Source organism: Trichomonas vaginalis, chromosome II (assembly GCF_026262505.1).
Source record: "Trichomonas vaginalis G3 chromosome II, whole genome shotgun sequence".
NCBI lineage: Eukaryota > Parabasalia > Trichomonadida > Trichomonadidae > Trichomonas > Trichomonas vaginalis.
Window position 1 is genome coordinate 23,315,690 of NC_067204.1, and position 27,946 is coordinate 23,343,635.

The 27,946-nt window shown below is 31.9% G+C and overlaps 9 protein-coding genes and 3 pseudogenes across 12 annotated transcripts, besides 5 other annotated features; 4 read left to right on the forward strand and 8 right to left on the reverse strand.

Annotated features, from left to right (window-relative positions):
• Window positions 1-159: 159 nt before the first annotated feature.
• Window positions 160-2,036, reverse strand: TVAGG3_0596010 (uncharacterized protein; the record flags this gene model as incomplete). The annotated part of the gene is made up of 1 exon (XM_001328171.1): window positions 183-2,024. The coding sequence occupies one exon, from the start codon at window positions 2,022-2,024 to the stop codon at window positions 183-185; it is 1,842 nt and encodes a 613-aa protein (XP_001328206.1).
• A 1,650-nt stretch (window positions 2,037-3,686) lies between these two features.
• On the forward strand, window positions 3,687-4,013 carry TVAGG3_0596020 (uncharacterized protein; the record flags this gene model as incomplete). Its single annotated transcript, XM_001328172.1, has 1 exon — window positions 3,687-4,013. The coding sequence occupies one exon, from the start codon at window positions 3,687-3,689 to the stop codon at window positions 4,011-4,013; it is 327 nt and encodes a 108-aa protein (XP_001328207.1).
• A 30-nt stretch (window positions 4,014-4,043) lies between these two features.
• Window positions 4,044-5,348: a mobile genetic element.
• On the reverse strand, window positions 4,124-5,252 carry TVAGG3_0596040 (annotated as a pseudogene). The gene has a single exon. A coding segment is annotated over exon 1 (1,129 nt).
• A 241-nt stretch (window positions 5,349-5,589) lies between the features above and the next one.
• Window positions 5,590-5,796: a mobile genetic element.
• A 131-nt stretch (window positions 5,797-5,927) lies between these two features.
• Window positions 5,928-7,230: a mobile genetic element.
• TVAGG3_0596070 lies at window positions 6,024-7,150 on the forward strand (annotated as a pseudogene). The gene has a single exon. A coding segment is annotated over exon 1 (1,127 nt).
• A 174-nt stretch (window positions 7,231-7,404) lies between the features above and the next one.
• TVAGG3_0596080 (ankyrin repeat and SOCS box-containing protein 4 family) lies at window positions 7,405-9,576 on the reverse strand (the record flags this gene model as incomplete). The annotated part of the gene is made up of 1 exon (XM_001328173.1): window positions 7,405-9,576. The coding sequence occupies one exon, from the start codon at window positions 9,574-9,576 to the stop codon at window positions 7,405-7,407; it is 2,172 nt and encodes a 723-aa protein (XP_001328208.1).
• A 1,177-nt stretch (window positions 9,577-10,753) lies between these two features.
• On the forward strand, window positions 10,754-11,212 carry TVAGG3_0596090 (uncharacterized protein; the record flags this gene model as incomplete). Its single annotated transcript, XM_001328174.2, has 1 exon — window positions 10,796-11,122. The coding sequence occupies one exon, from the start codon at window positions 10,796-10,798 to the stop codon at window positions 11,120-11,122; it is 327 nt and encodes a 108-aa protein (XP_001328209.1).
• Window positions 11,213-11,506: 294 nt separating this feature from the next.
• On the reverse strand, window positions 11,507-12,192 carry TVAGG3_0596100 (AAA domain-containing protein; the record flags this gene model as incomplete). Its single annotated transcript, XM_001328175.2, has 1 exon — window positions 11,564-12,160. One exon carries the CDS (start codon window positions 12,158-12,160, stop codon window positions 11,564-11,566), a length of 597 nt encoding a protein of 198 aa, XP_001328210.1.
• A 664-nt stretch (window positions 12,193-12,856) lies between these two features.
• On the reverse strand, window positions 12,857-14,796 carry TVAGG3_0596110 (3',5'-cyclic-nucleotide phosphodiesterase protein; the record flags this gene model as incomplete). Its single annotated transcript, XM_001328176.1, has 1 exon — window positions 13,332-14,780. One exon carries the CDS (start codon window positions 14,778-14,780, stop codon window positions 13,332-13,334), a length of 1,449 nt encoding a protein of 482 aa, XP_001328211.1.
• A 905-nt stretch (window positions 14,797-15,701) lies between these two features.
• Window positions 15,702-16,897, forward strand: TVAGG3_0596120 (protein serine/threonine kinase protein; the record flags this gene model as incomplete). Its single annotated transcript, XM_001328177.1, has 1 exon — window positions 15,722-16,840. The coding sequence occupies one exon, from the start codon at window positions 15,722-15,724 to the stop codon at window positions 16,838-16,840; it is 1,119 nt and encodes a 372-aa protein (XP_001328212.1).
• Window positions 16,898-17,178: 281 nt separating this feature from the next.
• On the reverse strand, window positions 17,179-17,433 carry TVAGG3_0596130 (protein of unknown function (DUF3447); the record flags this gene model as incomplete). Its single annotated transcript, XM_001328178.1, has 1 exon — window positions 17,179-17,433. One exon carries the CDS (start codon window positions 17,431-17,433, stop codon window positions 17,179-17,181), a length of 255 nt encoding a protein of 84 aa, XP_001328213.1.
• Window positions 17,434-20,371: 2,938 nt separating this feature from the next.
• Window positions 20,372-21,674: a mobile genetic element.
• Window positions 20,452-21,578, reverse strand: TVAGG3_0596150 (annotated as a pseudogene). The gene has a single exon. A coding segment is annotated over exon 1 (1,127 nt).
• A 134-nt stretch (window positions 21,675-21,808) lies between the features above and the next one.
• On the reverse strand, window positions 21,809-22,531 carry TVAGG3_0596160 (uncharacterized protein; the record flags this gene model as incomplete). Its single annotated transcript, XM_001328179.1, has 1 exon — window positions 21,809-22,531. The coding sequence occupies one exon, from the start codon at window positions 22,529-22,531 to the stop codon at window positions 21,809-21,811; it is 723 nt and encodes a 240-aa protein (XP_001328214.1).
• Window positions 22,532-27,926: 5,395 nt separating this feature from the next.
• Window positions 27,927-27,946: part of a mobile genetic element that runs on past the window's edge.

Consider the following 27,946-nt stretch of genomic DNA (forward strand, 5'->3'; position numbering starts at 1 on the left):
TCAAGTTATTTTTATGCCGATTTATAAAATCTTGAAATTTAAGTGATTATTGAAGTTTAAGCACTACTTCTGAAGCATAAAACATCGAGAATTGCGTATTTTAGGTCGTTTTATCGTTAATCAGAAAAATTATTTTTATAAAAAAAGTTTGAAGAATACGCTCTCTATAATACATATAACATTTACACTCTTCTATACAAAACAATATCTTTGCTCTTAAAAATAACTTTCCAAAAGATATTTTCCTGATTCAAGTCAATCCACGGGTTTTTCGTAGTTGATTGAACATAGTATATCTGGTATCTAGAAAATACGTTATAATCCAAAGGATTTTTCAACAAACGCGAATAATTTTTTTCAGATAAATGGTAATAATTAAGTTCCATCCATATATTTCCACCCGCAACAGCTCTTCCAGCAACAACTGAAGCAGGATTTGCCATCAAAGTTGAGTCCGGAAGTATAACAACTCTCTTATTTATATTTTCTGCCAACCAGAGGCCATACTTATACTCTTCAGCAGTAGTTAATACATTAGATGTCGACAAATGATAAGCTGTACCGATAAAACCTGATGCACAGGTCGAAAACATAATTCCAGCAAAAACAATGCCTCCAATCCATTGGGAAATCCATCCTTTGGTTACAAGAAGCTGGGAATAAAAGGTTGCAACAGCCGCACATGCAAAAGGAACCCATGTTGCATATAATATTTCAAGATTATTCTCTTTCTTATTGATAATCACATAATTAAATATAACAAATATAATGACTGAGTTAATATATAAATGAACTCGGTCCTTTCTTACAAAAACAATGCCAAAAATAAGATATGAAAGGATAAATATGCCAAGAGCTTTGAACCAGAAGGAAAAACATGAATCACCTTGTCCAAAAGCATTCCATAATGCTTGGAAATGACAAGTAGGGTAGTTTGAGAAGAAAATATTATGAGATGAAATGACAATAGCAAGGAAAATGGAAATAATGAAGTAGACACTCCAGTTTTCGGCAAATAATTTCGATTTCGTCAACCGTTTGACAAGATAATCGTCTTTTGCAATTAATATTGAAAGAACAATTAAACCATAGAGCATTGATGGCGTAGATTGGGCAAGAGCTGCACAGAAGAAGCTTGCTAATACAAATAATGAGTCAATGGTCGAGTTTGTGGCTGTAATAAGAATTAAAATTGTTGCGTATGAAAGCGCGGTTCCCCAGAGATGATTTGGATTGGCAATCAAAAATTCGAATATGGTATGCTTCCAAAATGTAGATGTAGTGTAATATCTTGATACTAAATTATTCGAATCTTGATTTTTTGAGTGGAAATAGGTCCATCCGATGCCTCCCATAAGCATAAATATAAAGACACTTATGATGGATGTAACATGGGATTTTGAGTATACATATGATATACCATAATGGAAAATAAAAATTGATAAGAGTAAAAATGTATGAATAAATACAATTATTGTACGAGGATCGGTTCTCCCTGTTGTAGTTAATGATGCGACAACAAAGGATGGCATGAATGGATAAATCGGAGGAATATCAATATCTGGCGCTGTAGTGATTTTAAATATCTTTTGACGAGGCGAATTAGCACCTATTGAAAAAGAAGAGACCATGCTTAAAAATACTGAGTATTCGTTGATTGGGAAGGTTGTAGTTTGAAATCCGTAATAAGAAGAAACAAAAACGGTCATAAATGCGATAAACGCAAATACTATGTATGCGATTTTCTGTTTTGGATTTAGAAAAAAGACGAAGCCGAGTTTTAAGTTTGAATTTGTTTTATGTAATAAATATGATAGAGAACCAAAAAATATAAGGAGCAAATAGCCTAACCATCTAGACATATAAGTAAATCCTGATAATATGAAAGCTACCCAATGATATGCTAATAATCCAAGTAATAATCCGAAGAAAAGACGATGTAAAGCATCAAAAGATCTTCTCGTAATATTGGTGACGACTTCGTAGCCAAACCATGCTATTGCGAGAATCTGAAAAGTCCACATCGTGAGAAATTTAAAAAATGATTTAAAAAAATTTGATTTCAAAATTGAAAAATATCTATATGTGTCGATTTTTCTTCCATAGGAACGATAAATTTCCATTAAAAATAGCATCGATTCGCTTGATATTTTTTGCGCAATTAAAATTATGTAAAAACATTAAATGTTACGCATGAAAACAAACATTTAGAGTTCAAAACAAAACAATATATAAGCATTATCAAAACAAAGAACTAAAATAATTAATTTGAAGCAAAAAATTCAAAATTGACCTTACAAACATAACATATCAGGTCAGAAAGTATGAGTCTTTGATTTGGAGAACGTTAAAGTCATTCGTCGTCATCTTCTGTTAATTCGAATAAAACGCAAAATACTGCGCCTAAAATCCAACAACAGAAAGAAATGATAGTAGGTAATTCGCATAAAAATGGATGAACACCCTTGCTTAAAACGTTGAAGTAGTTTTGCAAGATGTGACAAATAATTGTAGGGAAAATTGTTTTGGATAAGAGTCTGACTTTGCACCATAATAATGAAAAACAGAAAATTAAGAAAAGACCGATGATATTATTGCCAGAATAATGTAAAGCTGCAAAAATTGTAGATGTAAGTATAACACTGAATACTTTTCCTAAGTCGAAGTAAACAGCATATAAAAACCAACCACGAAAGATTAATTCTTCTGAGATTGCAGGAAATACAGTTACAGCAAGTTTTTCAAGAATTGAAGGATCATTAGCAACGACCTCACACTTTTGCCCTGATGCTAATGAAAAAGAAAATAGTGCACTTCCAATAATAGGTAATATCCATTTATAATTTCTAAATTTTCTGAGAGCTAGGCTATTTTTGATACCATCACGGTTGAAGATAGAGAGTATTATAGCAGAAATCATAAGAAATGTGTGATAGATGAGTCTTCGATATAATTCAAAATCTTTTGATTGGAGATCGAATAGAAATAGGAACATATCAGTGACTGCATATCCACCAAAAACTGTTACTAAAAGAAGAAATATCCATAATGGAGTTAAATTCTGCTCTCTTTCTTCTGGAAATCCTTCAAGTAACATTTGAATGAAATTCTAAAAATCGATTACGGGTGCATTAACTATTCAATATGCACAATTATCACATGATTTAAGATAAGACACCATTTCAAATGAGAAAATATGTGCTTTATATCAAATTTAATATATGAATTCGTGATATTAATCACTATCAATAGATTTACAGGGCATAAATGCAAATTAAAGCTAATACTTTTGACATTTTATTATTCTGGGATTCTGATTCATATTTTAGAATCTCCCAATTGAAAGATGTTCGAATGTTATCCAATATGTAGCATTCAGGCATAAAAAGTCTTCAAATTCCATACGGTTATACATGTATTTTATAATTTGAATAGTAAAATTTAGAGATTTTCGACGAAATATTCTTCAAGGCTGTTTTTTTAGAAGGTGATTCTCTCAAGGAAAGTGCCGAGTCAGCTTAAAATATTAAAGAAATTTCTTTGAAGTTTCTCAATAATCATCATTGATAAATCTAGATCTATCGGTGCTGCACACCAATAGAAATTTACGATTATAAACGATTATAAATGGCAAAATTGTCATTTGCCGTAAAAATTTCAAAAACCGTCTTTTTTATTCAATCAAAATGCTTCCACTGATTCTTTCTAGAGCAATAAAATATCCCGTACTTAAATGTTCCTCAGTTACACATATGTGCCATTTTGTCATTGAAGGTCCAAATAGAGTGAAGAGATTACCACAATGGCCATTAAGTGAAGAAGAAACAGAAAAGATCACACCAATAAACACTCTTAACTCTCATGTTATTTTCAATAAAAAAACAAGATTTCACCCATTACCATTCCACAGACCTTCTACTAATAAAATACCAGATTATATACTTGCCCATATTCATTCAGCCCGCAGTCATGGAGGTAGAAGCGGTGGCGGCGGCTCTTCTGGTGGCTGGTAATTTTCAAAAGTATTTTCAATCATGTAAATATAGGGTGTCCAAAGGTGTGTTTAGCACAAACCTGAATACTGCGAATAGAAATAAACAAGTTACATATATATAAAGTTTATTTAAATATAATCACTATTGGATTCAATCACGCGTTCGCAGCGATCGATCCAGGCTTGAAAGACACGCTTTAAATCATCATGAGAAAATTGCTCAAATTGCTCTCTTACAAAATTTTCAAGATCATCTGGACTCGCGAATTCGCGTCCTTCAGCTCTCTTTTTTAGCGTGCCGAATAAATAAAAGTCAGAGGGTGCAATATCAGGTGAATAAATTGGGTTTGGAACAACTTTGACATTGTTTTCCACCAAGTAATTCATTACCTTATGACTTTTGTGAACTCTTGAATTATCAAAATGAATTGCAAACTTTTGTTTTTGTTGTTTGGATTTCTCAAACTCATCAGAATTGATAATTTGAGTAAGAACATTGTCAATTAGATACTGAGCATTCATCGTATTAGGTTTTTGAAGAATATCAATTGCGATGATGCCATTCACGCCCCAAAAAAACCGACAACATCATCATTGGTGTGTCAATTTTTTTCTTCGGGAATGTTTGCGGATTTTCATCCTTCGGGATCCACATGATTTTGGCTTCTGTTGCATATTGAAACCAAGACTCGTCCCCTGTTACTAAAAAGCGAAACTTCTTGGATTGATACGCACCCAATATAGAGAGGAGCTCTTTCGAAGATTGGACTCTAGATTTTTTTTGAACTGAATTAAGGTTGTGCGGAACCCAACGTGTATACGCTAGTTTGTAGTTCAAATAATTGTGCAGATAATAACTGACTGTTGTACGTGGTATCTTTGTCATCTCCTCTATCCTTCTGAGTGATGCTCTTGGGTCTTCATCTAGCGCTTGAAGAATTACTTTGATTTTTCTTTGATCCGGCGATTTTTTGTCAATTTTTATGATGGGCGCCTTTTTGTTCATGAAGTGATACATCCTAACATGATACGTTACAGTGGAATAGCTAGGAGCATCCATACCGAAGCATTTTACCAATGTCTCGTAGATTTTTTTACAGTCTTTGCATTTTTTTGCAAGAGCGAGGATGTTTTCTTTATGATTCATTAAAAAAATGAAAAAAATCCCGCCAAAATTTCCCGCGAAACCGCCTCTTGTCTCAAAATTCATTTTATATCCCGGCATGGCGCCAAAATACAACATACTCATCATATACATATATTCATATTTTTTATTATATATTTATAATCAGCATATATCTCCTTTAATAGTCTCATATAGAGCGCTGTGCTAAACGCACCTTTGGACACCCTATATCAACGTATATATAAATATTGTGATTATACATTGCTGATAAAATATTAATTCGGAACAACGATGAGATGTGATAAATTTGATTCTTTCAAAAATCGATTTTGATATTTTGATCTTAATTTATATCTTATATGCATATAGGATATATAATAATTTTAAAACATTAAAAGTAACAATTTGCGGTAATAAAAAGTCATCAAAACACTTTAATTTTTATTTTTTTTGATTGAATATGTATGAAGGCTTCATTAGCATGACAAGAATTAAAGTCCCTTAATTCTATGATGTATATCAATACTATAATTATCATTATTTATAATTTTTGTTGACCCACCTAAAAAATGCCTTCTTCCACTAACATGAGTCATAACGTGATTTTTTAGAAAATGATAGACTTGTATTAATTTGTATTGCAGAGCGTATTTTTCATCTTTTTAAATTTTTTGAAGAAAAAAATTAACATGTCAGCCAGTTCTTAACACGTGAGAAACTCTCAGACTGTACAAATTTTTAATCTTATGTAAATATGGCATATAAATATCAATAAATAGTTGCGCCATATTGATATTACACATCGTATAGGGTGTCCAAAGGTGCGTTTAGCACAGCGCTCTATATGAGACTATTAAAGGAGATATATGCTGATTATAAATATATAATAAAAAATATGAATATATGTATATGATGAGTATGTTGTATTTTGGCGCCATGCCGGGATATAAAATGAATTTTGAGACAAGAGGCGGTTTCGCGGGAAATTTTGGCGGGATTTTTTTCATTTTTTTAATGAATCATAAAGAAAACATCCTCGCTCTTGCAAAAAAATGCAAAGACTGTAAAAAATCTACGAGACATTGGTAAAATGCTTCGGTATGGATGCTCCTAGCTATTCCACTGTAACGTATCATGTTAGGATGTATCACTTCATGAACAAAAAGGCGCCCATCATAAAAATTGACAAAAAATCGCCGGATCAAAGAAAAATCAAAGTAATTCTTCAAGCGCTAGATGAAGACCCAAGAGCATCACTCAGAAGGATAGAGGAGATGACAAAGATACCACGTACAACAGTCAGTTATTATCTGCACAATTATTTGAACTACAAACTAGCGTATACACGTTGGGTTCCGCACAACCTTAATTCAGTTCAAAAAAAATCTAGAGTCCAATCTTCGAAAGAGCTCCTCTCTATATTGGGTGCGTATCAATCCAAGAAGTTTCGCTTTTTAGTAACAGGGGACGAGTCTTGGTTTCAATATGCAACAGAAGCCAAAATCATGTGGATCCCGAAGGATGAAAATCCGCAAACATTCCCGAAGAAAAAAATTGACACACCAATGATGATGTTGTCGGTTTTTTGGGGCGTGAATGGCATCATCGCAATTGATATTCTTCAAAAACCTAATACGATGAATGCTCAGTATCTAATTGACAATGTTCTTACTCAAATTATCAATTCTGATGAGTTTGAGAAATCCAAACAACAAAAACAAAAGTTTGCAATTCATTTTGATAATTCAAGAGTTCACAAAAGTCATAAGGTAATGAATTACTTGGTGGAAAACAATGTCAAAGTTGTTCCAAACCCAATTTATTCACCTGATATTGCACCCTCTGACTTTTATTTATTCGGCACGCTAAAAAAGAGAGCTGAAGGACGCGAATTCGCGAGTCCAGATGATCTCGAAAATTTTGTAAGAGAGCAATTTGAGCAATTTTCTCATGATGATTTAAAGCGTGTCTTTCAAGCCTGGATCGATCGCTGCGAACGCGTGATTGAATCCAATGGTGATTATATTTAAATAAACTTTATATATATGTAACTTGTTTATTTCTATTCGCAGTATTCAGGTTTGTGCTAAACACACCTTTGGACACCCTATATTAATGATAGTTGCGCCTTTAAAAATAGATATTTTATTCAATTGATATCAAATTATTGTATTTCATGACATTATAACAAATTCACATTGAAATTGATAGTTTTTATTGCTATTAAGAGCAAAAAATATAGATTAGCACAAAAAACATTCTGTTTAATTTTGTAACAAATCTATTAGTATGCTGCAAAATGAGGAGCGATTTCTCCATATTTATCTTTTTCATTGATATTTATACCATGTGAAATAAGAAGTTCAACTGTTTCTTTACTATTAAATCTTGTTGCATAATGAAGAGCGGTTTTTCCATCATTATCTTTTTCATTGATATTTGCACCATGTGAGATAAGAAGTTGGGCTGTTTCTTTTCTATTATTTTTTGTTGCAATATGAAGAGCAGTATTTCCATCATTATCTTTTTCATTGATATTTGCACCATGTGAAATAAGAAGTTCAGCAGTTTCTTTACTATTTTTATATGCTGCATCATGAAGAGCGGTTTTTCCATATTTATCTTTTTCATTGATATTTGCTCCATGTGAAATAAGAAGTTCAGTTGTTTCTTTGCTATTATGGAATGCTGTAAAATGAAGAGCGGTTATTCCATATTTATCTTTTTCATTGACATTTGCACCATGTGAAATAAGAAGTTCAACTGTTTCTTTACTTTTAAATTTTGTTGCATAATGAAGAACTGTTTCTCCATAATCATCCTTTTCATTGACATTTGCACCATGTGAAATAAGAAATTCGATATATTCTTTTTTATTATCATTTGCTGCAATATTAGATCTTGCTGCATAATGAAGAGCTGTATTTTCAAATTTATCTTTTTCATTGATATTTGCACCATGTGAAATAAGAAGTTCAGATATTTCTTTACAATTATTTTCTGCTGCAATATGAAGAACTGTTGCTCCATATTTATCTTTTTCATTGATATTTGCACCATGTGAAATAAGAAGTTCAGCAGTTTCTTTACTATTAGATCTTGCTGCATAATGAAGAGCTGTCATTCCATTTTTACTTTTTTCATTGATATTTGCACCATGTGAGATAAGAAGTTGGGCTGTTTCTTTTCTATTATTTTCTGTTGCAATATGAAGAGCAGTATTTCCATCATTATCTTTTTCATTGATATTTGCACCATGTGAGATAAGAAGTTGGGCTGTTTCTTTTCTATTATTTTTTGTTGCAATATGAAGAGCAGTATTTCCATCATTATCTTTTTCATTGATATTTGCACCATGTGAAATAAGAAGTTCAGATATTTCTTTACAATTATTTTTTGTTGCAATATGAAGAGCAGTATTTCCATCATTATCTTTTTCATTGATATTTGCACCATGTGAAATAAGAAGTTTGGCTGTTTCTTTACTATCAAATTCTGCCGCAATATGAAGAGCTGTCATTCCATTTTTACTTTTAACATTGATGTCATTAACTCTTGAAAAAAAATATTCGGAAAATGATGGGATATTAAAAATGGTTGAATAGATGAAACATTCGTTAAAATCATTAATATGATCGAAATACACTAAAAATGATTCAAGATTATTGTATATTCCGCAACAATGTAACTTGATCACTAAATCGTACTCATTCATCAAGAATGTAACAAAATCAATATTGTGTGAAATAATTGCATATATCATGCATTCTTCATCTGGTGTTTGATATTTCAAACATTCGCTCATGATCTCTGCATTTCCTCCTAAAAATGATAATTCTAGACATTTTTGAGTTATTTCTGAGTCAAATTTCGTTCTTAAGAACTTGAAACAATCAACTGCTCCATGGTAACAACATAATTCAAGTAATGAATATTCTTTCTTAGAGTGTGGATATAAATCGCTTTCAAGTTTTTGATCTTCATCAAATTCTTCTTCCCCTATGAAGCATATAAAGTTTTTTATATCATTATTCATAATTGCTCTGTAAATTGAATTTTCTGAATGAATATCTATATAATTTACTTCTATTTCTTCGAAATCATCAGTATTTTCTAGCATAATACTATATTCTTTATAAAATAGGAAGTTTGAAATACTATCGATATCTTTAACCTCTTTCACTTCATTATTATCATATATGAGTTTCGCGAGTTTTAAGTATGATTTTGCATAGCGGTTATTATACGGAATCACATTTAAAACATCTCTTATAATGGTTTGCACACAATGTTTCTTTGAATCAATTAATTCTGTTCTGATCAAATTGTAAATTGAGTTGATTTCGTCTTCTTTTTCTGTTTTTAACCTATAAATTGCATTATATGAATCGATATAATATTTATAATCACTCCTCAATTCGCTGTATTTATTAGTATTAATGCCTTGAACAGACATTAAAAATTTTACAAGTCATTTTTATAAAATTTCCAACAAATTATGAGTTATACAGGATAAATAAAAAATAAAGCAACAAAATGAATTATGTAGATGGGAAAATATTATATGAATGTGGAAAGTTTTCCTGTGATAAATTTCCCACCATTATTACAAATTTTCATCGAGCTCTCTCAAATTTTGATATGTCCAAAATCTTGATAAACTTTTGAGAGCAAAGTTACTCGGTGTATGTTATTGGATCACGCTAGATGTTTTTGCATCAAACAGATCATTCTATATATGCATAATTACATAGGTATATTGGAATTTTAAAATTTTTAACATTAATCTTAACATTAACATTCTCTGAATGATTATAATTAGGGAATTTTCAACAATATTCGCATTCTAATTATACAAATAATACATGTTATCAGAATAAAATAATATTTTACAAACAAACAAGTTTTTTTCTAAAAATAATAATGACTACGGGACATCATCAACATTTGGTAAGTTGTAGCTCTCTAGAGCAGATTTATTCATTGAAAATTTCCCAATAAGTATCGTAATTTGATCCGAAATGCTCTCCATTGGCAAGCCTGAGATGGTGGTTCACAGTAACTCTATCCTCTTTAACATCAAAGTTATGGCGTTTGTGGTTCACGTGATAAATAGGAGGACTCAAATTAAAAGTGACCGTATGTATTGATACGTTATTATTTAGAAATTCAACAAACCAGTTATCCCAACCATATCGTCCCATAATGAAAGGAGGAGTCTTTACTGATCAAATGGCAAAACATCTATTCTGAATGTAAAAGTATCAACACCATAAGGACCATGATCAAAGTAATTACATTTCATGACAAAGTCATTAATATCTTTTAAGAAGTTTTTAGATCCGTATTGTAATTCATTTAATAGCTCTGGTTTCAAGTCGAAATCAATTCTTTGACCAATCATAACTATTGGCTTATCCTTAAGTACAGAGTAAACTTGCTGAACTTGACGATATAAGGTTGATTAAATTAGAAGGTGATTCTCTCAAGGAAAGTGCCGAGTCAGCTTAAAATATTAAAGAAATTTCTTTGAAGTTTCTCAATAATCATCATTGATAAATCTAGATCTATCGGTGCTGCACACCAATAGAAATTTACGATTATAAACGATTATAAATGGCAAAATTGTCATTTGCCGTAAAAATTTCAAAAACCGTCTTTTTTATTCAATCAAAATGCTTCCACTGATTCTTTCTAGAGCAATAAAATATCCCGTACTTAAATGTTCCTCAGTTACACATATGTGCCATTTTGTCATTGAAGGTCCAAATAGAGTGAAGAGATTACCACAATGGCCATTAAGTGAAGAAGAAACAGAAAAGATCACACCAATAAATACTCTTAACTCTCATGTTATTTTCAATAAAAAACCAAGATTTCACCCATTACCATTCCACAGACCTTCTACTAATAAAATACCAGATTATATACTTGCCCATATTCATTCAGCCCGCAGTCATAGAGGTAGAGCCGGAACAGGTGGCTATTCCGGCGGACGATGAATTTCAAATATAATTTTTTTTATTATAAAATCTTACCTATGTTAAACTGTATTTCGCAATATAGCATGTTAAAATACCTGTGGAACAACGATTAGGTAAATTGACAATTTTATTTTTCTTATCTTTACATTCTTTTATCAAAACTACATCATTCATTCATGACCAAACAAAAAATATTCAGTTTGGCATGATATAAATACGGATTGAATTTGAAATTAAAAATTGTCAAGATTTGCCGAAACAAAAGCCTAAGTTATTGCTCAATATCAGATTTATCAGGAAAAATTATTGTCATATTCTTAAAGACACACCTTCTTAATATGATTTGAGATCAATCAAAACTTTTTCAAAATTTTGAAAGTGTATTGAAATATTAAAATGATTCAAATTTTGAATTTCAATAGAATTTTAGTTTCGCAGAGAAAGATATAGAATAGGTGTTTAAGAGGACTCAGTCTTAGCTCTCAACTCGTTGATGAAGTTGATGGCAGCTGTGATGTTATCCTCTAATGGAGCTGTAGCCTTGAGCCTAAGGACTGGTTTCTTGTAATCCTTTGGTTCTCTGTATTCTGGATTCTTCAAAGCATATGGCCAAGCGATCTGCTCGAAGTAGTTGGATTCCCAATGAGCTTCAGACTTCTTTGGGTTCTCCTTGTAGTCTTTTGGAACTTCTTCACCTGTAACTCTCTTGACTCTTCTTGCAAGAGCAATTGGAAGATCTATTTCTTCGTACTCTAAGGCGATGAGTCCATCAATTGTATCACCAACCTTCTTGGAATAGAAGAGCAAGAAAGATTCGAGAATGATGAGGTCATCCTGCATTGATTCGACCTGATTTTCGAACTTGTCCCAGAAGATGCATTGTGGGGAGTCCCATTCAGCAATCATATCGCCAAGGAATGGGATTCTTGGGAAGGATGATTGATCTCTGTTGTAGTACTTGTCAGCGCAGCAGTAGCCACAGTTGAAGTGCTTGACAAGGGCATTAGCGAGGGTTGTCTTACCACTTGTGGAGATACCAGAGATACCAATTCTCATGATACAAGAAGAGAAATACGAAGTTTCAATGCATTCAGAAATTCAATAGGTATCACTTCACGCAGATCGAATCCGCTCTAAAAAATTGAGAGAGAAAAATTGAATGGATTATTCAATGAGATTTAATTGTTTCATCGTAAAAATACTTCTGTAATGATAGTAAATACGACAACTTGATTTATAATTTTGAAGCAATTTTTCACTTTTTGAACTATATTCGGTCAGAAAAATTGTATTAATTTACATAAATTGTTGTATTTGAAATTTATCGCAAGTTCGGCGAAAGTATATTGCTTCTAATCATGTTGCGAATTAAAAAACATGATGATGATTGTTTGAAGAGATTTTGTCCTATTTTTAGTTCAACAATTGGAATAATCAATTTGGCTTCTTTGACTTAGTTCTCTCTAAATGAACAACTTTAACCCAATAAATTATGTTCGTATGTAATTTAGATTCTTACAACTCCAAGTTATTTCATTCCTTATGAATCTGTATGTTAAATGAGTTCTGAAACAATATCATCCAGTTTTCTCAGGGAGATAGTCGATTTGTTTGCTCCCGTAGAATTTGATTACAAAAATTTATCAAAATACTCTTAATGATTGCAGGATCAATATACACTACCCAATTAAAATATATTATTTGTATTAAAACTTAATTAATATAAGAGTTTCTCCTGATAAATCTTTCTTTTGAACCGTATTGGCTTAACTTTGAGGTTTGATAGTGGCCAAGGAAAAAGTATTTCATATTGCGATCATTTCGTAAGAGATGGCAATATTCAGGTTCAAAATTTACAAAATCGAAGAATGGATTTGGAATTTACAGCAAACCCGACAAAAACATTAAATACATGATAGAAATTATAACCTTATTGAAGAAAACGAGTTCTCCATCTCTTTTCTCGTTCAAAATCGATAATATACGAATTTCATTAAATGATTAAACAAACATTCTGAGATTCCTATACCCAGAAGATATTTGAACATAAAATTTGTTTCAGGATAAATTTATTATTTTTTTTATCTCGATTGATTGTGTTTGCAGATATTGAAACATTCATTTAGATCTAAACATTCAGAAAATAAGAAAGCGAATGATTAAAATATGAAAATTACAAAAATAAAATCAAAAATATTAAAATTCAAAGAAAAGAAACTTCAATTCTTTATTTCCGGATTTGGCACAGCTTATCAACCTTAGTTTCAATAGGTACAATAATTCTCTTCTCAGCATCGCTAACTTCCTTCTTTGATAAGTTCCAAACTAAGTCTGGATATTCATCGAATATCTTATATGCGAGTAAGTTATTATTATTGTCACGAACAACGCGAAGGTATTCGTTTCCTTTGTAATTATCTCTAATAATCTTAGCCATCATCGTTGCCTGGACTTCTCTAAGTTGTCTTGCACAGCTTGCGAGTCCATGATTAATATCTCCAATTCTACCCTGGTAATTTTCGATACCGGAGTAAACATCTGGAGCAACAATTGATTTTCCAGCTGTTTGCTTCTCAATTTCCTTCTGGCTGTCATCGAGAAGTGCCTGGAGTGTCTTAGCGGAGTCTTCTGCATCTTGTTTGATCTGATCGAGCAGTTTTTCTTTGCTTTCGACGATCATATTCAAGATATCTTCCTGGGACTTCTTAAGATATTCAGCGGATGATGGTGCTCTATGTGCAATCTTAACGCAATCAACAAGAAGGGCTTTCTGGTTCTCTAAGACCTCAGCAAGATCATTAAGATCTTCATTCTGCTGGACAAGGCGGAGACGAAGCTTATTAAGGTCGCTACGTCTATTAGCCTTAGTTTGCTCGAATATTGTAGCAAACTTCTTTTCGTATTTCTGGCGATTTTGTTTAACAGCTTGTTTTGCAGTGGCATCGACAGTATTGAGAGCAGTTCTGAGCTCCTTGTGTGCATCACTGAGTGCGTATGCGTTGTAGTAGTTCATCGAGACTTCAATTGCGTCTGGTTGGAAGATTACTCCATATTGAGAACCAGAAAGGCGATCGAAGTTCAAACGTGGGAAGAGTGTTGTTGCCTTTGCTGGGTTTGCTCTGAAGAACTCAATAACAAAGTTGGCAAAGAGATCGCTGTTCCTGCCATTTGGATTTACATCACGATAAATCTCTGTAATGACATCGGTATCGTAATTACGAAGGCGCTGTTGTGGATCTGTTATGACTTTCTTGAATTGAGCAACAGCATTTCTGATAGCGATTTTACGCTGATCTTTATCATTTGATGCAATTGCTTCATCTAATTTCTCGAAGACTTCATCCACTGTAAGCTCGCTAATCTTTGTCTTCTGAATATAGTTATCGCAGTATTGGACGAGTGTGTCAACCTTCCAATCAACAGCGAGTTTTCTGAATTCAAAGACATTATCGAGAGTGCATGAGAATGGTCTTCCCTGGCAAGCGTTGACTAAAAGTTGAAGTGTTTTGAACGAATATTCTTCAGATTCAGGGAGAACTAATTTTGATGGATTCTGGCTGTAGTAAATTTTGAATTGCTGAGATGTTTGTGCAAAATTGTTGGGATTATCAACAATAATCTGCTTGGAACCGTACTGAATAAGGTACGGAGGCGCTTTGGATGAGACTTCAGACATTTCTAAAAGCGTTAAAATCTGCGTCACTTTTCCTCTATAACTTGCTTACGTTAACGCATCAGAGTTAGATATTATATTCTGTATAAAGCAATATATTATTTAGTTTACCATTTAACATTAAGGCTATTCGCACACATATGAACTCTCATTTTATGATTTGTTTAACTTTCAAGATTGCGATTTCTGATGCAAACGCCTTAGAATATTATAGATCTAAATTAAATGAGATGAACTAGCACAGTATGAATTATTGCAAATGACTTATTAATCTGAACATTTTATTAATTTTGATAAATTTTCATCGTCGTGCTCAATATTTCTTTGTCAACTATGCTACAATTTACGATCTTTTAGTGATGCTCACTTTAAAAAGACTTAAATTTGATAAATCTGAAATACGAAAATTATTTTTGACAAATCTTGTTTAATACTAATATTTAACATTGCCATCTTCAATCGTTGCAGTTTCGAATCATCAATCACTAAAATTTACAGATTTTAAAAATTTATCTATCAGAACCCCTATGAGTTCAAGTATTTCATATTGGAATCATTATTTCAAAACAATTTATGGAATAAAATTTATTTGCATGAAATGGCTGGATACTTTTGAAAATGAATTTCGATGAATACGAATAAGGAATATCGCCCAAACAACCTAGCTCATAGTTTTAGTGAAAGAATTGTAAAAGAATGGAAACATCCAAATTGTTCAATGTCATTGGTCTTTCAGAAGAATTTTTTTTTTCACTTGCTTATACATTTTTTTTTCAAGAGTTTACAACGTATTTTTTATTATCAATTAGAAAGTGAGTGATTCCGCATCTACTATATTAATAGTCCCTAATAAGGTCAAAATTTCACAAACCGCTTATACAACCAACAAAAATTGAAATATCACTGGCGGTTTCACCCCGTGTTAATTCTTTGTAAATTTCAGAATGTCGGCCTGGGCTTCTCTCCCCGCGTTTATGGGGAAGTATAACTTCGGTCAAACCATTGGAAAAGGCTCCTTCAGCCTTGTAAAGATGGCTCAACACACTGAAACAAGAAATAAATACGCAGTAAAAATCATTCCAAAATCAAATATGAATACACCCGCTGATATGGAACGATTCGAAAGAGAAATTCAAGTTATTATTAAAATGAATCATCCCGGTATTATCAAAATCCATGATTTTCTTATTGACGACAATTTCTTCTATCTTATCATGGACTTTTGCGGTGGTGGAACATTGCTTTCCCAAATTAGCGGCAAAGATATTAACGAAGATCGCGCAAAACCTATTTTCAAACAGATCCTTGAGACAGTGAGTTATATTCATGATCAAGGAATTGCCCACCGTGATTTGAAATTAGAAAACGTTTTACTTGATGAATTCGGCCACGTAAAAATTGTTGATTTTGGATTTTCTTGTTTTGCTGAAACAGGGCAGATGTTCCAAACTCCATGTGGCTCTCCCGCATACGCTGCCCCTGAAGTTATTGCAGGCGAGCACTATGATGGCAAAATGGCAGATATGTGGTCAATGGGTGTTATGCTATTCGGCTTAATTACAGGTGAGCTTCCATGGAAGGGCTCCAATCAAATTCATGTTTTCAATCAAATCAAAAATGCACAGTTCGAAATTCCTCCTGGCGTTTCTACCTTCGGACAGGACTTAATCCGTAAGCTTCTTGTACCGGAACCAAATCTTCGTCTTACAGCTGGTGAATGCTTAGGCCACCCATGGTTCGATGGCGTTCTGGTTTCTTGGGGACAAGGAAATAAGCTACAGTCCGTACTTTCAATGAATACTTTCCAGAAAATTATGAGTACAGATAGAACGGCCCCTGCCCAAAGCCCGAGAAGCCAATTACAACAGATGATGAGCCGTAGACCAGTAACAAGGGTCGCCGGAGCTTCTCTTTGTAGCGGACCACTTTCATTTGGCGGAAAGTCCCCCGCACCAATTCTCGGTAGAACATCAACACTAAACCCTGCAATGAAGGGCGCCCAACTAGGTAGAACAAGCCGTACAGGCTCGATGATCCCTAATTCTCCCCCTGATGATTTATAAATCCGTTTGTGTTCTTTTAATCTAATAATAATGAACTGTAAAAAATAATTCCTCGAAAATTACTTCCTTATTACAAAAAAATTCTACAAAAAGAAAAAAAAATTATTTATGAAAACAAATTTCAATTAAATCTGATGTTGCATTTTATAATCTGAGTTCTTTTTATTATACAATGCAACACAACTACATTACAACATATTTTTCCATATCAATTCTTATCCATCTTTAATATTCACTAATTTTGCGCTCATATCGCTTTTTTTATATTTGGTAATACTTAATACTTCATAAAATTCCAATTGCATCTTTCCTTTTATGCAATTTGGATATGATATGGTTTAAACAAGCAAAATCATATTGGATTTAATGAATAGCAGTTCGTCCATATAGATCTTTATCATTGGTAATTGCATCATGTGAACGAAGATGTTCAACGATTGCTTTATAATTATAAAATGCTGCAAAATGAAGAGCTGTTTCTCCATCATTATTTTTTTTTCATTGATTTTTGCACCACGTGAAATAAGAAGTTCGGCCGCTTCTTTACTATTCTTACGTGCTGCATAATTTATAAAACAGGAACCTAGGAACATTGTTGAGCTATTTAACATCAAATTCACCAAATATGAATTTGGCAAGAAATAAATATGACTTTGTGTAGCGATAATTGTACGGAATGATATTTAGAATAACTTACATAATCTTTTTTCGTGGATATTTCTTTCAATCAATCAATTATGTTTTAACCATTTTGTAAATTAAGTTCAATTCTTCTTCATTCTACGTTTTTAACTGATATAGTGAACTATATGAATAGATTTATACACACTACTCAGTTCATTGTAATTGTTTAGAAGAATGTATTGATCCGACAAGATAAAATTGAATATCTCCGACCAAACGGTCTGTATCGGCTTTCAAATCACATTAATTAATTCATTACAGGACGATTTTAGCACTTCCAACACGAATCCATTTTTAATGAATTAGTGTTGATTCATCGTGATTTCAGATCATGAGACTACTATAAATAAAGTAAATCCGAGTATTCTTCGGTCAGAAGTACAAAGATTCGTCGAATAAAATTACTCTTGAACTTGGATACGAAATGCTCAAAATGCTCAAAGTCCACTTGAATGAAAACAAAAACTTTTTAACTAATATAGTTATAATTTAATCCATTTTCATCGTTTTAAGTAAAATACCACTACAAATTTATCTTGAAACCTTTAAATACACAAATCTGATCTTCGCAAAAAAGAAATTCATAAAATATTTAGTAATTATTCCAAAAATCATCGATAGAAATGAAGCATTTGCACCAATCTTTTTATCCAAATGATGTTTGGCAACTATTTTATCAAAATCCACCCAAATCAACTCCTATCAAAGGAAAGAACATTGCAGCAAAAACAAGTCAAGGAGAATGCTTCCTTTACGAAAGTGTATTTATTAAAACCACTTTTAATAGTGCTATTACTTTCACTACTAGTAATATTAAATTTCTTATATCTGATTGCTCATTTACTGAATATAGTAGTAGTAATTCATATGGTGGTGCTATACACTTTGTATGTGATAGCTCCATTGTTCAATACAGAACGTGCGCTTACAAATCACAAACAACTTCTGATAAAGGACATCATTCATATATTGACTTATTATACACAACTAATAACATCAATTATGTTTATGAAAGTTCTTTTTATGAATGCGGAAATATCGAAAAAGATGACGTGAACTACATGCATTGTGGGATAATTGATATTAAATCAATCAATACAAGTTTCTGCAAATCACAATATGGTGCAGGAATTGTTCTATATAAAGCTCAAAGTATTAAATCTGTAGCTTTTTCATCATTTAGTAACATAACAGCTACTTATTCAATCATTTATTCCGATCGATGTAAATATAATTTTACTCATTGTAATGTATTGAGTAATCATCGTAATATTCCATCTCATGGAACATACTTTGCACCTGATTCTATTATTATTATTGAAAACTGTTCATTTCTTGATAACTCAGGAAGTGTTATAGAATTTTTCCAATCCGGATCTGGCTCAATAATAGTTATTAATTCATTTTGTGACAAACAAGTAGGAGCAGGAAATGTTGTATTTACAAATGTACAGAATTCATATTCTGTTCATAATCTTCCGTTATTTTCATCATATACTTGCGAAGCAAAGAATCCAATCATGTATAGGAAAGTGTTATTGAACACTATACACATACTCAAACTCTTTAAATCAACTTCTAAAAGAAAGAAATGGATCTTTTGAATTAATTGATCTATCTGAAAAAAAGAATGAAGTTTTTTATAGTCTATCTTTGATTTTCTTAATATTGTAATAAAAACTTAATAAATAATTATTATCTAAATATTTTACTAAATCTTCCAATTTTGATTCTTTTGTTTGATTCGTTGCAAATTAATAATGTTTCAGACATTCACTTAAAGATATGAGCTCTCAATTTTCGACCCCCAATATACGTTTATTTTAGTTTCGGCATATTAACATGAAGCACGAGCCAAACCCTTAAAGACGTGTCCTCTAGTTTTGCCAACTCTTTCATATATTGTAACTATTTTCAGGAAAAAACGCAAATTCAAAATTAGAAATTCACATTTAATCGAGTATAGTATTAAATTACTATCTTTCGTACACGGACCAAGCAACAACTCAAGGTGCATGCTCATTACAGACAAAATCCCCTCTAGTGCACTTAAATTGGGTGAGTTAGCACCAAACAAGCCATAAGTTAAAGATCTGAACTTGCTCCAGACAATGTATCACTTTAGTTATGAATGCACCAGAAATCCGTCCCAAACTCATACATTTCTACGCTAATCACGATAATAAATATACTATTTTGTACTTTTTACAATAAATCTCTCTTTGTTACACTACAAAATCAATGTGCATTTCGTTGCACCAGTTTTGAATCTTGTTAAATAATGATTTTACAGTCCCATTTAGTAAACGGATTATTTACAAAATAAAAATAAAAAATATATTTTTTATTTACGATTTTTTATATTTGGATTTTTAAGGCATAATTTAGAAAATATTAATAATTTAATCGATTTGATATTAAGAAAGACATTTAAAATTCATAAAAGATCCAAATAATTTCATATCCAAAGTTATTAATATTTGAAGATTTGAGGAAAGAAAAGGAGAAATATTGCATATGAAATGTTTTCAAAAAATACATCAGAAATTGTAAAAGAATTTTAATAATTAATAAGATTTGGATGGGTTAAAATTTGTGATGAAACCACCAGATGCTAACTCACGCCACACATAGACAGAAGCATTCTATCACGCAACCACCCGATGCTAACTCACGCCACACATACACAGAAGCATTCTATCACGAATCCACCCAATTTGACATTAATTTTTATTAATCTTATTTTCATTACTATATGCAACCAACCAATTTGACATTAATTTTTATTAATATATTTTTCATTACTATATGCAACCACCCAATTTGACATTAATATTCATAAATATATAGGGTGTCCAAAGGTGTGTTTAGCACAAACCTGAATACTGCGAATAGAAATAAACAAGTTACATATATATAAAGTTTATTTAAATATAATCACTATTGGATTCAATCACGCGTTCGCAGCGATCGATCCAGGCTTGAAAGACACGCTTTAAATCATCATGAGAAAATTGCTCAAAATGCTCTCTTACAAAATTTTCAAGATCATCTGGACTCGCGAATTCGCGTCCTTCAGCTCTCTTTTTTAGCGTGCCGAATAAATAAAAGTCAGAAGGTGCAATATCAGGTGAATAAATTGGGTTTGGAACAACTTTGACATTGTTTTCCACCAAGTAATTCATTACCTTATGACTTTTGTGAACTCTTGAATTATCAAAATGAATTGCAAACTTTTGTTTTTGTTGTTTGGATTTCTCAAACTCATCAGAATTGATAATTTGAGTAAGAACATTGTCAATTAGATACTGAGCATTCATCGTATTAGGTTTTTGAAGAATATCAATTGCGATGATGCCATTCACGCCCCAAAAAACCGACAACATCATCATTGGTGTGCCAATTTTTTTCTTCGGGAATGTTTGCGGATTTTCATCCTTCGGGATCCACATGATTTTGGCTTCTGTTGCATATTGAAACCAAGACTCGTCCCCTGTTACTAAAAAGCGAAACTTCTTGGATTGATACGCACCCAATATAGAGAGGAGCTCTTTCGAAGATTGGACTCTAGATTTTTTTTGAACTGAATTAAGGTTGTGCGGAACCCAACGTGTATACGCTAGTTTGTAGTTCAAATAATTGTGCAGATAATAACTGACTGTTGTACGTGGTATCTTTGTCATCTCCTCTATCCTTCTGAGTGATGCTCTTGGGTCTTCATCTAGCGCTTGAAGAATTGCTTTGATTTTTCTTTGATCCGGCGATTTTTTGTCAATTTTTATGATGGGCGCCTTTTTGTTCATGAAGTGATACATCCTAACATGATACATTACAGTGGAATAGCTAGGAGCATCCATACCGAAGCATTTTACCAATGTCTCGTAGATTTTTTACAGTCTTTGCATTTTTTTGCAAGAGCGAGGATGTTTTCTTTATGATTCATTAAAAAAATGAAAAAAATCCCGCCAAAATTTCCCGCGAAACCGCCTCTTGTCTCAAAATTCATTTTATATCCCGGCATGGCGCCAAAATACAACATACTCATCATATACATATATTCATATTTTTTATTATATATTTATAATCAGCATATATCTCCTTTAATAGTCTCATATAGAGCGCTGTGCTAAACGCACCTTTGGACACCCTATATTTATCAAACTTATATGCACCCAACGAATTTTCAAATTCCTATCAACCACTTCTTTATTTTTATATTTTACAATTCTTTTATATACAAATTTAATACAAAGTTTTTATTCACTCATCATCTCTACTTCTTTATTATCTCGCATCTTTTACTTCCTTCATTAATTCAGGCAAGTATTTTTCCAACCAAATTTCTGGTTTATTTTGTAATGCAGATTCATAATTTTTTGATTGTTTTTCCAGAGAATTGATTAAATCTTTGGCATCTTGGAGCGTTTCAAGATTATAAAGCAGTTTTACGACTAAAACTGCTTTATTTTTATCGTCAATATCAATAAATTCTGCGTATTTTGATATTTCGATCGGCAAACTCTTTTCTTTGTGATCCACGAGTTCATCCTGATCACCTACATTTTTATCGATTGGGAATTCTATGATTTCACCTACGTTTTCTCCTATTTTCATAACATGTATGCCTGCAGAGGGAACATGACTCTTATTCATAAAGAAATCCTTGCAATATTTACAAGGATTCTTATCAGTATTAATATCATTATAGGAGAATCCGCAATGTATGCATTTTTCGTTTAACAAGTCATTCTTCTCGCGTTTTTGCTTATTAATGGGATCAATTGATTCATTAATCCTAATGATAGTATCATTCAGAATGAATTTGATGAAAGTAGAAAAGTTTCTTGCTTTTTTTGCAAGTTCGTTAATGTGTCTATGCTTACCCTCTGCACTATTATTAGTGCTTATAGGTGGAATGCGGTGGTATGCTGCTAAATGCTCTTGATCTTTATATATCTGCTTCCATTTTTCCAGCTGCTCATCTGATATATTCTTTGTAGCATACATTTTCTGAACCGATGGATCAAAACATTTGCAATTGTCCTCAAAATCTTGGGCCGATTTTGATAATAATACTATCAGAGCAAAAACATGTAGTAAAGTATTATTGCCCATGGTTCCGAGATAGTGCCTAATACAGATATAATTTTGGAAATGATTCGTATTCAAAAATTTTAAAACTCCAGTACCTAAATCGCTCATCCATTTGATTCTTGAAAAGTGCTCCATAATGTTTAATGATTTAAATTCAATATTCATGGCTGTAAGCCACCGTTGATAAGCAGCGGATGATTCGCTGCGCCCTATGTATATCCCTAGAGGGTAACCTCGCATATAGTAATTACCACGAGGAAAAATAAATATATATTTCGGCCATGAAAAAGTAGCATCTAAGTGAATTAAATTACACTCCAACGCCAAATTTCCTGATTCGCTTGGAATATATATAAGAAATTCTATAGGATTTCCATTGACGAATAAACTATCACTTCTTATCGTTGTGCTATAATTTACATAAAATTTCCCGGGATATGAAGTTAAGATATCACCAATCTCATTATCATGCTTTATTTTTTCCTGTATTTCATCTTGCAGAGGATGTCCTGGGAGATCAACTTTCGTTATTTGAATGTACCATTTTAACCTCCCTGAAAACTCTTTGGGTAATTTTATGTTTTTCATGTTTTTTGGTACAGTAATCATCCACAACGTATCTGATACTTTTGAATATTCAAAGGATACGATTTTGTCATACAATGTGATCTTAAAGTAATAATAATTATCTGTAGAAATTTTTAAAGGGGAATAATCTTCGTTTTGAAGTAGAAAATAATTTAAGTTTACAGATCGATCAGAACTTATATTGGAAAGGCCCAAATGAATAAATGCTGGCATTTGTTCCAAAAACTTCAATGTTTGTTCATAAGTTAACACATTGATATGAATACCAGGGCTTATTAGAATTAATTGCATTGATTTGAGTTTTTCAATATCAGTATTTTTAGAGCATTCAAAACAAATATGGCAACCATCTATTGTAATTGGAGACCGATCAACTGGAATTTTTTCTATGGATTCATGAAATTGTTTGATCGCTGTAAATTTAATACCCATGATTTGTTCAAAATCTGCTTGAATTTTTTTGTCAGCTTTCAAACAAGCTTTTGCTAAAATTTCCAGAAGGTCATTGTTTTTTATTTGATTCAAAACATTAAAGTTCTTGTACATAAAATCATTATTTTGAATTAGGGCCTCATGGAAGATTAAATGAATCTTTAAACGAATAACTTTGCTTTCATTCAAATTCATTACTGATATAATATTATTTGTTGAAACAATCGAAGAGAGTAATGGATTTCTAAATGTAGAAAATAACTCTGAGATATTGTATGCAAAAGATAAAACATACTTGATTTGGTTTGTAAATTGATAAGTCTGCAAATTGAATTTATCATTCATTTTGAAAATTGTTTCGTTTGGGCTTGACATTATCAATGCTTTCATGATTGGTGTAACATTATCTATATTACACGAATTTAAAATATTAATTGATTCAAATTTAACTGCTAGTTCATAGAAAGAATATTTACTATTATCCAATATAGATCTGATACGTATTTGATAATATTCTTCACCATTTTGATTTGTTTGATCTGAAATTAAAACATTAATAAAATCTTCGATTGTTAAATCACACGATTTTCCTGAAAAAGCAAAAATATTCGAATATCTTTTATCGCCATTAATTATTGCTTGTATTAATGGTTTAGAAATTCCTGCTTTTGAGTATAATTCCTGGTCAAATGAAAAATTTTGTAAGAAACCTATAACCTGTGCATAAAATTTGGGGCGGGCAATTATAAATGCTTCTAAAAATTTAAGAATATATTGTTCCCCTAGACGATGGATTTTGATTTTAATTTGACTGAGATCTGTTTGCAAATATTTTTCACTTATAATCATATTTACCATTTCTGTAAAAGCTTCAGCGGATTTCTGAAATTTAGGTGTTGTTTCATATGTTTGAAGATACTTTACTTCATCGCTATTCGAGATAAAACGCTCTTTGAGTTCCTCCAAATAACAAATGATAGATTTATTTTCAAATCCAAATAATTTATGTCCAAAATTATATACATTCTTAATATTTCTGTTTAATTCTTTGATTTTTGAAACGATTTGTCCCCAAGGATATGATGGTGAATCTCCGACATATGCATTTGATAATGAATCCAAAACAGTGAATTTAGGTTTACCATCTTGATAAGTTATTTTATTTGTATACCATTCTTTTTGATAGGGTTTATTGGAAGAATAATATAAAATTTTTGAAATATACCCATCTGGATAAATTGTTGAATCAGAATTTACACTATTACATCTAATAGAACCCAACTGAATTAAAATCAAATCATCCGAAACATTTAATGGTAGATGAAGATGGTTTAGCATTAAAAAAATTGTCACTTTTTTAAAATTTCGGATTTTTAAGAGTATGTTGAAAATTAAACATACTCTTAATATATGTTAATAATTATCATTTGATAAAATTATTTAAATAGTAATCAAAATATTGTTATAAATATTAATGGAGTTGAAAAATTATGATCATAAAAGTAAGATGTTAGCATCTAGCCTCAGTAGATACTAAGTCATATCAGAATAGACACATATTCATCCTCAATTGACTCTTACTCATCTTCAATTGTTCTCACAAATAATCAATTGATCCTACTACTGATCAATTGATTCTCACAAATAATCAATTGATTCGCATTAATTATCAATAGATTCTCACTAAGAATCAATTGATTCTCAGTCACCCTAAATTGATTCTCACTACTTATTAATTGATTCTTACTCATCCTTAATTGATTCTCGCTAAGAATCAAGTGATTCTCACTCTTCCTCAATTTCTTCTTAGTATTATTCAATTGATTCTCACTGATGTTCAGTTGAATCTCACTAATAATCAAATGATTCTCACTCATCCTCAATTGATTGTCACTTATTCACAATTTATTCTTAAACAACCTTAATTAACTCCCAGTATTCTTCAATTGATTCTCACTAATTATAATTTGATTCTCAGTCATCCTCAATTTATTCTAACTCAATAAGAATATGAATATGAAAATGGATTGGAATAGGTGATAATTAAAATATATTGATATGAATTTGTGAGAGTGTCTTTAATAAAGAAAAATTTGTCAAAGAACAATAATGTCAAATTGGGTGGGAGCATATAGTAATGAAATATTTATTGATAAATATTAATGTCATAATAATTGAGAGCATGTAGTAATGAAAAATTAATTGATAAATAATAATATTAAATAGGGTGATTGCATTGATCAATACATATATATGAATGAATTTCGATGTCAAACCGTCAGTCATATTGTTAGTCAAAACGTCAGTTATATTCTCATTCATACACTCACTCAAACCGTCAGTCATATTGTCAGTCAAACTCTCAGTCATATTGTCACTCAAACTGTCAGCCAATTGTCAGCTAAACTCTAAGTCATATTCTAACTAAAGCCGTCACTCATATTGTCAGTCAAAACGTCAGTCATGTTGTCACTCAAACTATCAGTCTTATTCTCACTAAAACCATCAGTCATACACTCTCTTAAACTATGAGTCATATTGTCACCCAAACTCTCAGTCATATTCTAAATAAAACCGTAAGTCATAAAGGCTGTCAAACCGTCAGTCATATTGTCGGTCAAACCGTCAGTCATATTTCGGTCAAACGTCAGTCTTACTCTCAATAAAAAGCTAATTCATAGTGTCTGTCAAACCACAGTCATATTGTCACTCAAACTGTCAGTAATATTCTAATTAAAGCCGTCAGTCATATTGTCAGTCAAACTGTAAGTCATACACTCACTCAAATCAACAATCATATTGTCACCCAAACTATCAGTCTTATTCTCACTAAAACCGTCAGTCATATTGTCAGTCAAATCGTCAGTCATATTGTCACTCAAACCGTCAGTCATATTGTCAGTCAAACTGTCAGTCATTCACTCACTCAAATCAACAGTCATATTGTCACTCAAACTGTCAGTCTTATTCTCACCCAAACCGACAGTCATATATTCATTCAAATTAGCAGTCATATTGTCACCCAAACTGTCAGTCTTATTCTCACTAAAACCATCAGTCATACACTCTCTTAAACTATGAGTCATATTGTCACCCAAACTCTCAGTTATATTCTAAATAAAACCGTAAGTCATCGTGTGTGTCAAACTGTCAGTCATATTGTCACTCAAACTGTCAGTCTTATTCTAACTAAAAAGCTAATTCATAGTGTCTGTCAAACCGAAGTCATATTGTCACTCAAATTGTCAGTCATACACTCACTCAAATCAACAGTCATATTGTCACCCAAACTGTCAGTCTTATTCTCACTAAAACCATCAGTCATACACTCTCTTAAACTATGAGTCATATTGTCACCCAAACTCTCAGTTATATTCTAAATAAAACCGTAAGTCATCGTGTGTGTCAAACTGTCAGTCATATTGTCACTCAAACTGTCAGTCTTATTCTAACTAAAAAGCTAATTCATAGTGTCTGTCAAACCGAAGTCATATTGTCACTCAAATTGTCAGTCATACACTCACTCAAATCAACAGTCATATTGTCACCCAAACTCTCAGTCATATTCTAAATAAAACCGTAAGTCATATTGTCAGTCAAACTATCAGTCTTATTCTCACTAAAGCCATCAGTCATACACTCTCTTAAACTATGAGTCATATTGTCACTCAAATTGTCAATCATACACTCATTCAAATCAACAGTCATATTGTCAGTCAAACCGTCAGTCATATTGTCAGTCAAACTATCAGTCTTATCCTAACTAAAAAGCTAATTCATAGTGTGTATCAAACCGAAGTCATATTGTCACTCAAATTGTCAGTCATACACTCACTCAAATCAACAGTCATATTGTCAGTCAAACTATCAGTCTTATTCTCACTAAAGCCATCAGTCATACACTCTCTTAAACTATGAGTCATATTGTCACCCAAACTCTCAATCATACACTCACTCAAATCAACAGTCATATTGTCAGTCAAACCGTCAGTCATATTGTCACCCACACTCTCAGTCTTATCCTAACTAAAAAGCTAATTCATAGTGTGTATCAAACCGAAGTCATATTGTCACTCAAATTGTCAGTCATACACTCACTCAAATCAACAGTCATATTGTCAGTCAAACTATCAGTCTTATTCTCACTAAAGCCATCAGTCATACACTCTCTTAAACTATGAGTCATATTGTCACCCAAACTCTCAATCATACACTCACTCAAATCAACAGTCATATTGTCAGTCAAACCGTCAGTCATATTGTCACCCACACTCTCAGGCATATTCTATAGGGTGTCCAAAGGTGTGT